Below are 13,479 nucleotides of genomic sequence, written 5' to 3'. Positions count from 1 at the left end.
CTCCTTGTTCACCTGATCTGAACCCCATAGAGAACCTGTGGTCCCTCATCAAATGTGAGATTTACAAGGAGGGAAAACAGTACACCTCTCTGAACAGTGTCTGGGAGGCTGTGGTTGCTGCTGCACGCAATGTTGATCGTGAACAGATCAAAGCACTGACAGAATCCATGGATGGCAGGCTTTTGAGTGTCCTTGCAAAGAAAGGTGGCTATATTGGTCACTGATTTGTTTTTGTTTTGTTTTTGAATGTCAGAAATGTATATTTGTGAATGTTGAGCTGTTATATTGGTTTCCCTGATGAAAATAAATAATTGAAATGGATATACATTTGTTTTTTGTTAAGTTGCCTAATAATTATGCACAGTAATAGTCACCTGCACACACAGATATCCTCCTAAAATAGCTAAAACTAAAAAAGCCCCACTCCAACTTCCAAAATATTCAGCTTTGATATTAATGAGACTTTTGGGTTCATTAGGAACATGGTTGTTGTTCAATAATAAAATTAATCCTCAAAAATACAACTTGCCTAATAATTCTGCACTCCCTGTAGATAGATAGATAGATAGATAGATAGATAGATAGATAGATAGATACTTTATTCATCCCCGAAGGGAAATTCACTTTTCCAGCAGCATCCCTAAGCTGAGAACAATCGAAAATAACTGAGAACAATCGAAAATAACACGGGAGCTGCTGGAGTGGCTGCCATTCGTGACGGCGCCGGAGAAACGATTCAATTTGAATCATGTACAAACAAACAATTGAATCATGTACAAGAAACGATTCAATCTGAATCATGTACAAACAAACAAACAATTGAATCATGTACAACAAACAAACAAAATATTTATGTTTCAATAAGTGGAGTGTTAATAAAATGGGGGGAAAATAATTTCTGATACTGATATAACCAGGTAAAACTAATTTTAAGTTACCTGTCCAAATGAATGTTGTGCCATCTCACCTTTCCCACTCTCTCTGCTCGCTCCTGAAACTTTATCAAATAGTATGGATCAATATTAAGTCGCAAAGACTTGCAACTAAGGCAAGCAGCCGCCAACTAGATTTTCCCCTGAAGGTGAAGTAGTCCGCGGTGTATGCTGGGATTTATATACCGGTGTTTCATTTCCTAACCAATGTGTCAATCATCATTTGAATCAGTCACTATTGGCTAAAGTTATTCGGAGGTAAAGGGGGCGGATCCTTTTTATCGTTTACAGGCTCGCATAGGCTAAAGGGGCGAAACAAAGCCTGCAATTGGCCGAAAATGATGAATGTGAATCACACGTTGGGCTGCACTACGGCATACAGAATTTTTTTTTTACTATTCTGTATTTGTAAATATTTTACTCTCCTGGATTTACTACACTCACGGTTGTAAGAAGACCATAGTTACGTATCATTATTGAACGTGATGGCTGCGAGAGAACTTAGGTGAGCTATGCGGCTTTATATTCTCCCGGTTCTTGTTTTAGAACGATCTTGATGTTTCTGTGATGAGTCTATTTTTAAACTAAATTCAATTCAAAGTGTTTATTGTCATATGCACAGTAAAGAACCCCGTTTCCCTGCACAATAAAATTTTTACTTTGCTGTCCACAAAGTTGCCAGCAAAAAATAAAATGGAAACTAAGAAATGTTTGGCATTTCTTGAATCCTAAGACTTTAACCTTCTAAATGCTATTTTGAACGATGCATTTGAGTGATTGGTGACATCGTACAGACACTGTTTTCGTACATGTCTGAGACACGTATTTGCTTCTTTGCAAGCTTTCGGAATGTTAAGGGGGTAATAAGTTGGACTGAACTATCTGACTGTTTTGTCGACGTTCCCATTGTAGCGCCTTATAATCCGGTGCGCCTTATGTATGGAAAATATAGGACCAAAAACTATTTTTTGGGCGTGCGCCCTATAACCCGGTGCGCCTTATAGTGCAGAAAATACGGTAAGTATTGTTAACTACCACTAGATGTAGCTATCGCTTTGAGAATGAGTCGAATGAAGACTGGACTTTGAAGAACGACTTGAACATTGCAGATATTCCCCAACACTGCAATGCTGTTGTTTTTTTTTGTTTTTGTTTTTTTATGTGTTTTTTTTACCCCCCCACCCCTTCTTTATTTGTCGTGTGTTGAAAAAAGAGAAAAAAAGCACACACAAAATAATCGTTTACCTGTCAACTCGTTCGTTTTCCACTTAATTCTATGTTTTTTTAAATCGTTTTAAATTGTGCACACTGTAAAACAATTTTTATACAGGAAACAAATTCAAAAAGATCAATCTCGTCTTGCCCATTTCGGGTCTAATGCAGATCGTCTTAGTCACTGGTAGCAGAGGTTGACGTAGATTGCTAAAATTGCCGCAGAATTCTACGTAGTCTGTCTTGGTGTGAGTAGGTACTGCGGTGTGTTTGGATGGTTTGTTATCGTTTCATAAGGACTATTTGCAATCATTAACAAGGGGAGCAAACTGGCGGAGGCTTACAGGTATAAGATCAAGACACTGTTGATGATACGTAAGCACTTACTGTAACTGTAATTGAACGTAGAGTAATCCCTTGCCGTATCATGGTTTACTTAATGCTGTTTTATGCATTGTGTTCTGCATTCTCATTGGCTAAACAGGAGAAGACGCTTTTTATTGCCAACAAAGGTGGACATCCCGACCCGCTGAACTTAATATGGAGCTACATGCAGCTCTTCGGCACTCCTTTGTAGCTCCTTGGCTTTTTAATTTTTTTTTTTTGCTAATGGAAAAATACATGGTTTTTGCAGGGCAGAACAAGAAGGTAAATGTAGTTTTCTATAACATCCACATGATGGCGGCAAAGTATCATACGAAGCGGATCGTTTCCTCCCCAAGATTATTATTAAATTCAAATTTGACAGTACGAATGTAACTTGTAAAAAATAAAATAAAATAAAAAACGTTTATAAAGAACAGTATTTCTATGTGTTAAACAAAAACCTGTAATCTGAATTGAATTGTCATTATTGATATCGATATCAACGCTGTGAAACATTCTATGCAATTAGATTAGACATGGCACTCCAGGGTAAACATGTAATAAAGAAAAAAATATAAAAGACTATCGGGATAAAAGGCAGTAAAGAATATTTGCAACATAGTATTTAGAGCCTGGCCTAAATTATAATAGTGCAATGTTTGTGAATGAAAGAGAATAGTGCATCCTAACAATGATAACAATAAAATTGAGTAGCAACAAAAAATGGATAAAAAGATGTATATATACGTTTTGTGAGCTTGTTTAGGGTGGTGATGACCGTAGGGAAGAAATCTTTAAGCCCGTTAGTCCTTGATTTGATGGACCTGTAGCACCTACCAGGGGGCAACAGGTCAAAGAGGTGGTGGCCAGAGTGGGAAGTGTCTTTTATAATGTTGACGGCTCTGCTACGGTATCACAAGCAGGCAATGTCCTCTTGACTGGGCAGAGAGCAACCGATGATCGTCTGGGCTTTGTTGATTACATACTCTGTATGTTTTTTCCTGGGTTTTCTCTTAAATAATTAAAAAATACCGTTTATGGAAGGCATCCCCCATGAAAAACGAGGGATTACCGTACACACAAAACTTTTGAAAGCCCGAGCTTTTTATTTTTCGCCGGTAGTAAATTGCATTGGCAAACTCGACAAACTGATCCTGGTGGTAAGCAGTCTCTAGTGGTAGACTCTTAGACTACCTGTGACCTGGATTTTCCTTAGTATAGGGAGCAAGATTTTTATCACAACTAAAATTGGTATACCGAAATTCTCGTGCTTGGAAGCGCTGGTAAAACGGGCTGTCGCTGTACTCTGAATCCTCTCCCGCTTGCTGTTTTGACTGGCTCACGCCGAACTGTAGCACATCTCCAACCGCAATCCCTGCGAGAAGCCACCCACCCGCCAAAGAGAGTAGGCAGCAGGCCGCCCCGAGGTAGCACGAGTGGGCGGATTTGCAAAACTCGAGCAGATCGCGTTACACGTGAACCCGGTGCAACCGCTCACTGCCTATCTGTAGGCGGGTTATACTACTCAGCTCTAGCATATGCCTAGCGCACGCATCCCCACTGGAACCGACCAATGGTGGCGGGGAAAAACACTCCATGCTCCCACTGGTGATATTTACGTGCAACGGGCTGTGCCACCGCCAACCTGGCATATTTGAACTACTCTGGATGGCCACCTGCACAATGTTAGAATAAGTACATGTATTACCTTATTTTTGGGATTATAAGGCGCACCTTAAAACCACAAGTTGGCTAGAAATGTTTACGTGCGCCTTATAATCCAGTGCGCCTAATATGCCACAAAACATACTCTATAAAATCGGAAATGCATGTACATTTTAATTACAGATGTGCCTTACTACATGAGATTCTACAGTATACTACTGTATTTGTGCAATTGATTGTTGACCAACATTGTATGCAACGGGATTTGAACCCGGACAGGAGTTGTAAGAGCGCTGACACTTTATTACTTTACCACCAATAGTAGAGGTTAAGGGTGGACGGATCGGTCCAAATATCAGTATCCCCGATATCAAGCAAGGACTCGAATCAAATCAATACTGTTGTCTCGGGACTGATGCTGTCTTTAGATTTCAACCATCACTGTAATATTGTTTGTTAGTGGGTCGTAAGTTTATACATATGTCGTAACTTTCAAGTTGGATTAAGTTGTGTTTACAATTTATTTGCACCACTGTACTGACTTTATTTTCAAAATATTGCTCAATGGAAGGTACTTTAGTTGCCTTCTTGACGTTGTTACACAGTATTTGTATTTTGGTTACATTGCATTTATATTTTTAGTTTGACTCTCTTGACCTTTATCTTGTAAAGGTTACTTTATTAGCGGTAATTTTCATCCTGTTAATGTTTTTACATTGTATTTAAGACTACATTTCAAGATATTGTGCGGTGGAAGGTATAGATTTTATGTTGACTTTGTGAAAGTTGTTTTTTGTGACATTGCTACTTTTTTGAAATAACTCTCTGAGCTTTTGTTCAGAAACAGTTGAAATAGGAATAATATTTTTTTATACTGTTGGAGTTTGTGTAACAGTTATTTGATTGAAAAGAAAATAACATTTTAGTACCAAAATATTTGTGCTGTTTACCATTATCATCTAACTCACCTAAGGGGCGAATTGGCTTCAGTTATTCAATGATCATGACACTTTAACTAAAAAGTATCGGTATTGGATCAGTATCGATCAATACCACGCTGTATTTACTCGGATTGGATCAATACTAAAATTCTCAGTATCACCGATTGTTAGTACAAATGACATACTAATAGTTATTAGAGTTTATCTCAATATCACCCCATTTCTACTCACAGTGCCAGAGACACTGATTTACAAAATGTATTTTGTTCATCATTCTAAAGGGTGCTCTCATTGCCACGATGCGGGTTCGATTCCTGTTGTTTTTCAATATCGACTGATCAATCATTGCACTAATACATACCATACATGGTTAAACACGGATAACTACAGTGCAGTCTCAATTTTGTTTGCATTATGTGTGAAAAAAATATGACAAGACTATTTTCTGGGGGTTGCACCCTATAATGCAGTGTGGCTTATACTGCAAAGAATACGGTAATCTATATGCATTCCACACATATCAGTGTTACTCTGTTATCCACCTCACTAGCAATGGGATAGTTATGTTTATTTTTGTGTACAGTAATTACAGTTTGATGCTAAGATATTTTATGAGTTATTTTATATTTTCCTAGCCAGATTCAGTATTTAATTATAAAGTCATCAATATTCCTCTTACTGTACTGCAAAAAAACGTTCTTACTCCTGTTGGCATAAACATTTGCTCATTTAAAGTATATTCTTTTTTTCTTATTTTAGGATATTTTATCTTGTTTCTCTAATGATCTTAATATCAGCTGCTAGATGATTTAAGAACTATTTTAAATGGATTGGAAAAAGAGTAATTGATTGCTTATTTTGATTTTTTCTACTAAAAATACATAAAAAATGATAAGTAATGTAAGCATTGTGTGGTTGTAGGAGCGCAGTGGATTCTACAGTGGCGTGTTTTTTGATATTGTGAAATAATACATAAGCCCTATAACGACTATTTGGGCTGTTTTAGACGAAACTAAAATTCCAGTACCAGATTTCCTACAAATGAGGCAACAAATCTATGCAATTTACATGAAAAAATGAATACCATTTTAGCATGCTTATAGTCGACATTTGTATAGTCCTGTTGTTAAAAACTGTATTTAACACGATCCGGTTTTGTCAGAACCTGAACAGACGGAGGACCCAGATGCGTAACGTTTTCACACAAGCCATATTTTATGGGAATGGGGCAGTCATGCATGGTAACACAAACGCCAGAGGCAGACGAGATCGAAACTGGACAAGGGAGACGATATCGATACACGAACAGATACCAGACAGGATGAGACAGACGGGATCAATACCGGATACAACAGCAAGATGCCGGACAGGACGGGACAGACGGGATTGATACCAGATACTGGAAACACGAGCAAGATACCGGACAGGGCAGGACAGACGGAATTGATGCCGGATACTGGATACACGAGCAAGATAACATACAAGACGGGACAGACGGGATCGATAGGGGATACTGGAGCAAGATATAGGACAATACAGGACAGACAAGATCGATAATGGATTCTGGAGCAAGATACCGGACAGAACGAGACAGACGAGATCGATATTGGTTACTGGAGCAAGATACTGGACAGGACGAGACAGGCGGGACCGATGCCGGACACTGGAGCAAGATACCAGACTGGACGAGGCAGACGGGATCGATACCGGATACTGGATACACAAGCAAGATACCGGACAGGACGAGGCAGACGGGATCGATACCATACACTGGATACATGAGCAAGATGCCGGACAGGACGAGACAGACTGGATCGATACCGGATACTGGAGACCTGGGCAAGATACCGGACTGGACGAGACAGGCGGGATCGATACTCGATACTGGAGACTGGAGCAAGATACCAGACAAGACGAGACCGACAGGGCTGATACCAGATACTGGAGTCTGGAGCAAGATACAGGACAAGATGAGACAGACGGGGCCGATACCGGATACTGGAGCAAGATACCGGACAGGACGAGACAGGCGGGATCGATACCAGATACTGGAGCAAGATACCGGACAGGACGAGACAGGCGGGATTGATACCGGAAACTGGATATACAAGCAGAATACCGGAAAGAGTCAAAATACAAGTCTTGCAAGTGCAGAGGTTCGTTGACGGACTGACCAGGAGTGAATGAGAGCACTGAGTTTAAATAGGAGGAAGGCCAATCAGGCAACGAGCAGCAGCTGGCGCCAAACGGGCGGACCCAAATGAGGGCAATGGGCAACCATGACAGGTTTGTAACATGACCAAAAGACCCTACCCCAAAAATGTTGACTTCTTTAATAACTTTCTTGTTCTTTTTATTTATTCTGCTTGGGATATACACCCAAAGTTATTTCGGGGGCGGGTTTCTTATAAGCCTGTTGCAGCTTTGATGCCCCTGCTTGCTGCCAAAGTGTGCAGACAGACTGACAGTCTGTAGGGGTGAGAAAAAGCGTATAGGAGGGGCGGCACGGGGGACAGTTCACCTCTGACGGGCTCTCTTAAAATGCAAGACTGGGTGGAGGAAGATTTACTGTATTACTTTCCATAAAATAATCAGTTGGCGGCTCCGGTCCTCCAAATAACGCACATTATTCTTACAAGTTTGAAAATAGAGGCCAGACGGTTCAGCATTTTTCAGAATTTGGGGAAATGGATAAAAGATGTGGGACAGAATCGATTATGGGGTGACTGGCCTTGCTGTAATCAGCATTGATCACAAAATAGAAGAGCAGATTGCTCATGGCGATATTGTTGCTAATTTTGCATCAAGGAGAGACGAAGACGTCAGGTTTTAGTTTGAGTTTTGATTTCATTATACAACTACATTTTCTTGAATATGTTTTCAAATGTGTGTGATTGTATGATTTGCTGTATAAGAATGTGAGGCCCTTTTAATATTTTATATTATTGTTCCATTCACATTTTCTTAAATATTTGTCATTTTTATGTATGTGGTGTATTTGTATTTATCATTGAAGCATTTGGACAGTTGACAAATATATCTACCTCTTTTATCCGTGTTAAATATGTGTCCGCACAATTTTTGGGTGGGGAAGATTTAGTGTAGAACCGCCACTGCCTGTAGCTTGAACATCTCATCCCTTTTTTCGGTTCAGGTGACTTCACTTGGTGATGTCATGGTTGTGGCAACGTTCTTTAAAAGAAAGAAAATGCGAAAAATACAAAAATACAGACTATAAAAAGTATTTGATATTAGTCTATCAACTGAGTAAATGTAGTTTTAAATGTATTACCTGGGCTACTGAAACATAGTAAAGGGATTCAAATAGCCCGTGAGCCATTGTTTGCACACCACACACTTGTTAAGTCGTTATAATTGATACAGAGCTACAGATGCCGCTTTAGCTGATTTTAAAACGGTTTGCCTTTACCCAAAAATAGTTTACAAATGTCGCAATTTGGCTACTAACGCAAACATACATTTGGAGATTCTGATCAAACTGAACCGCACCGTCTAAGCAGTGGGATGGATTCCTTCATCACTCGAGTCGTAAGGGCATTATTTACTGTGGCATGCCTTGGGCAAGTACAGCCTGGTGGCACTCCTCTTCAGACCAACAAATATTTCCACCCGATCTCGAACCGGGGACCTTTCGTGTGTTGGGCAAATCTTATCACCACTGTACTATGAAAAAAACACCCCTAACATAAGAAAGAGCTTTGTAGTTTTAAGTTTATTTCTTGAGCTTCTGAAAATTAGTCAAGGGATGCATATAGCCCCTTGCCCATTGTTTGGACATCCTTATGCACTTTTTCCATTACCTGAACCTGAAACTAGTTTATGGATGTCACAAAGCTATTGAACGCAGCATCCAGGTTGATAACCTACATATAAGAAATAGCTCTTAAACGCTGCGCAAACTATCAAAACAAATGTGTGCGCAAAGAGATCGCACAGGCATGCAAAAGAGTGCCCTAGTGCAAAAAAAAGAGTGATATCAAAGTGTTGCATGTTACCTGACATGAGAGTAAGACCAGAGAGAGAAGGCAGTGAGAGACGATGAGAGGCCAACAACTTAAAGTGAACGGCATGAGATCTTGGAGCGACATTCCCATTGGCGCTCTTCTCACCGATCCGAGCGGATGCGGCATCCATACAGCACAGGCGTCAAGTGTTCGGGACAGCACCTTCCTCCTCCCCTCCTTTCCTCCTCCGCCTCTTGCTCCGCCGGGCGAGAATCCTAGTCCGAATCTGCAGCGACGCAATAGTACCGGAGTCGATAGCGAAAGACGGGACGAGCCGGGAGCGGCGAATCGCCCGAATGGATCCACATCGCTAAAGTTGCTCTGCCTTTCTTAAGCTTGCTGTCCCTCCTCTAAAAAAAGAAAATCTGGTTCGTGCTGACGTTGTTTTCTTTTTCATGGGATCTGCGCGAATCCTTACATGTTCCCTTCCTCTGCATCTAGCAAATAGTGCAAATGGGCCACTCAACCCGGGGAAGTTGAAGCAGAGAGATGGAGCGAGAGGGGGAGAGAGAGGGGAGAGAGAAAGAATGACAGGGAGAGAGAGAGAGAGGAGAGAGAGAGAGAGAGAGAGAGAGAGAGAGAGAGAGAGAGAGAGAGAGAGAGAGAGAGAGAGAGAGAGAGACAGAGAGAGAGACAGAGAGAGAGACAGAGAGAGATAAGGGGGTGCAGTGAGGTGGTGTGGGTGGGAAGAGATGTTGCAGAATTCTTTAGAACTTATCTGAACTATTACGTGTGTGCAGTGTGAGCCAAAAGAAAATAACAGTACTGAATTAGACTTATGGTTTTTCTTCCTAAAAATGACCTTTTGATTCAGGTCTTCAACCCAGAACCTGAAAACACCTGGCTCCGCAAATACTGCCCGAGTCCTGTCGATTTTGGAGTAAAATGAAAGCCTCAAGTGATGCAATGTGTGTTGTCCCCTATTAACGAACATTCGAGATATGAACATTTTTTCGGGATGTCAAAAAATACCCTGACATTGTTGTAAGTTAGATACTGTATTGTGTGCACCTTTTTCCGAGTAGAGGACAGTACTGTAGTGCTTCTTTCCGCCGCAGGTCGCTGTGAGAGGTCACCCAGCAACCACACCGAAGAAGAAATCCGGCTTCTACTTCCTGGTTCGTGTAAACATAACAACGTGTATTGTATCGCTAGCGCGCTAAGAACGTTGACGTTTTTATTGTTTAATATTTAGTGCATCCATTCAATATGGTTGGTGTAAATTGTAAAGAAGAGGCGAGCCGTTTCTTTTAAAACGAAAGTGGAATAAGAAAGCTTGATGCGGTTGAGAAAATGGTCAGAAAGCTTTTTTGGCCACTTTTTACCACGGAGAAGGACCTCTTCCAAAAGTAAGTTAAACTTCACTTTATTAATCTTTATAAAAGCGTATTATTTTATGAATTGTTTATTCTTTAGTACAAAAGAATACAGGTTACGTATCGAAGCCTTAAACATACCAAAAATAGCACTAAAGCAACATACGAACAAATTCAACTTACGAACGATCGTCCGTAAGTAGGGGAGCGTCTGTATATGATACTCAAACTTTTGGAATAAAATTGTTTTCCCACAGTGATTTAAGATCTAGCTAGTCCAGTGGGACCCCGACTTATGAATAACTCTACTGACAAATGTTTTAGGTTACAAAGAACCGGAACGGGAAAATATTGCCTCTAGTTACGAAGATCCCCTCCAGTTACAAAGTTAAAAATACAGTACAGGACGCGCTCCTATTAGCCTCTTCCAGAGTTTCACGAACGTAAGCAAACAGGCTATCGCTTAAAATCTGCCTGGCAACCAAGGTGCATGCGTGCTTCCAACATGCTCTTTGTGTCACCGTCACAGTTCAGAGTTAACATATGGGAGGAGGAGGTTTTCCGCCATTATTCAATCAGCCAAAATTAAAGACATTTTAGGAAAATTCCATAAAGTGTCGGAATTTGTGAAAATGAATCACCCTGAAAAAGTGCGGACAAGTCGGGCTATTGCTACGTCCCCAGACCCCATTGAATAAAAACGACCCAGAGAGGGGTGGACACTGCCAAGCTGTACTTGCCCAAGACACCCCACCGGAAGTGGTGTTTCGAAGACCCAGGTGGTCACAAGACAGAGAGAAAAAAGGGAAAGGGACAGTATGAGAGTGTGAGAGGGAGTGAGAGGTAGAGACAAAGAAAAGAGAAAGTGAGTGAAAGAAAGAGATACAGAAGAAAGATATAGGAACGGGACAGACAAATGATAGAAACAGACAAAAAGGAAGGCAGAGAAAGCGAGGAAGAAGAGTAAAGGAGAAATAGAGCAAAAAGAGCAAAAAGAGAGGGTGAGACGGAAATGGAAGGGAGAAAAAGAGACATAGAAAGCAACAGGGGAAAAGAGAAAGTAGAGAAAGACAATTGAAAAGAGAAAGACCAAAAAGGGACAAAGAGAAAAACAGTGTAATAGACAGGTAGAAAGAGATGGAAACACAGGGATAGCAGAGAAAGAGAGACGTATAAAGTGCGAGAAAGACTGAGAGGAAGAATATGGGGAGACAGCATGAGAGAGAGAGAGAGAGAGAGAGAGAGAAAGAGAGAGAGAGAGACTGATACAGAGAGAGAGAGATGGAGAGAGAGCGAGAGGGACAGAGAGAAAGAGTGTGGGAAAGAGAGAGCGTCAAAGTTTTAGGGGGTGTCTTAAATCCCGGTGCTTCCGCGGCACAATGCAATGCAGAGGATAAAGAAGTCCGTTTACATAGAAAGCACCGGTCCGCTTGTACGCCTTTAGACTTTCCCCAAGGGAGATTTCTTCTTCCCTCCTTTCCTATAGCGACCACACCAGAGATGGAGGTAGAGTAGAACCCCGTCCCACAAAATATCTTCATACTCGTGATGACAGATTAAGCTAAATGATGTGCAGCCAAAAAAAGAAAAGAAAGAAAAGAGGCTTTAAGCAAATTGAGGTTGAATTATTTTGGGCCGGTGTCACTTTTAATAAAGTCGGTCGATGATTGCGAAGGCAAAGTGCAGGCCTGCGCCGACTCCGCATGCAAGAGCGCTTTATGCAATTTTCCTTAATTTAAAAACGTGCGAAGATGGAGGTTTACTTTGACCGGAAGCGTAATATACAAAACGACGCCACATTTGGTAGGTACAGATGCTGCCCTACATGCGAACGAGAGTCCGAACGATCGTTCGTAAATTGAATTTGTTTGTAAGTTGCTTCAGTGCTTTATTTTGTATATTTAAGGTTTATATCAGGGCTTGTATAAGGCTTTTATACGGCTTGTATAAGTATAAGTAACCTGTATAAGTAACCTGTATTGTTTCCTAAAATAATATGCTCTATAAGGATGAATAAAGTTAATTTTAATTTAATTTTGGAAGATGAGTTTCAAGAGTTGGGCAATTCTGTGGAAGAAAGTCGGCGAAAAAAAGCCTTCCGACCATTTTCTCAACCGCATCAAGCTTTCTTATTCCACTTTAATTTCAAAATAAACAGATCGCCTCTTCTTTACACTTCACCCCATCCATATTGAATGGATGCACGAGATATTAAACAATAAAAGTGTCAAAAATCTTAGCACGCTGGAGATAAAGTATAGAATGTTTATACACAAACTAGGAAGAGGAAGCCAGATTTCTTCTTCGTGGTGCATGCTGGGTGAGCTCTCACAGCGCCACACGCCAGTAGTGGCGGAAAGAAGCACTACAGTAATGTCCTGTACTCTGAAAAAGGTGCACACAATACACGATCTAACTTGCAGCAATGTTCGGATCTTTTTCGACATCCTGAAAATAAAATTCGTATCTACGGTTCTGCGTAAGTCGAACGGTCCAAAGTAGGGGAGCGTCTGTACACTATGTGTGACGCCATCTCTGTCCCTAGAGGAGAGAGAGTTCAATGCCGAGAACATAAAGAAAAATGTTTGAAATAAAGAGTTAAGGCAGGAAAAGAATCAGTCCCTCAAAGATTATTCACTTTTGAAATCTCCACTAAATACTGCTGATCTTTTCCTTTTGGTTTTACATATTTCAATTGATAATCTTTCGTGTGTTTTTCAGATTCTTTGTCTAGACCAGGGGTGTCAAACTAATTTTAACTTGAGGGCCACACGAGAGAAAAAACATCCTCTCAGGGGCCGGACTAGTAGATTAGAGAGAAAGAAAAAAAGAGAGAAGAAATACGAGAAAGACAGGGACAAAAAGTAGAGAGAGTTGGACAAAGAAAGAGAGATAGAGAGACACAGTGAGAGAGAAACAATTGAGAAATGGTGAGAGAGGGGGAAAGAAAGAGAGAGAATGAAATCCAAAGAGAAAGAGAGAAGGAGAGAAAAGGGAAGGAGAGAAAGAGAGAAGGGGGGGA

At 40.7% G+C, this 13,479-nt stretch overlaps 1 protein-coding gene across 1 annotated transcript in view; it reads right to left on the bottom strand.

Moving 5' to 3' along the window:
* LOC148351653 (proline-rich membrane anchor 1) overlaps positions 1–9,570 on the bottom strand; it is a 41,418-nt gene extending 31,848 nt beyond the window's left edge. The window contains exon 1 of the mRNA XM_088354968.1: positions 9,133–9,570. Coding sequence (XP_088211094.1) covers positions 9,133–9,267 — 135 coding nt within the window. The 5' untranslated portion in view covers positions 9,268–9,570. The remainder of the gene's footprint in view (positions 1–9,132) is intronic.
* Positions 9,571–13,479: the final 3,909 nt, after the last annotated feature.

The sequence above is a fragment of the Urocampus carinirostris genome, chromosome 15, assembly GCF_059441175.1.
Source record: "Urocampus carinirostris isolate Australia breed hairy pipefish chromosome 15, RoL_Ucar_1.0, whole genome shotgun sequence".
In the NCBI taxonomy this organism is placed as follows: Eukaryota; Metazoa; Chordata; class Actinopteri; order Syngnathiformes; family Syngnathidae; genus Urocampus; species Urocampus carinirostris.
Note: the sequence above shows the minus strand (reverse complement) of the source record. Positions and strands in the feature narration are given on the sequence as shown.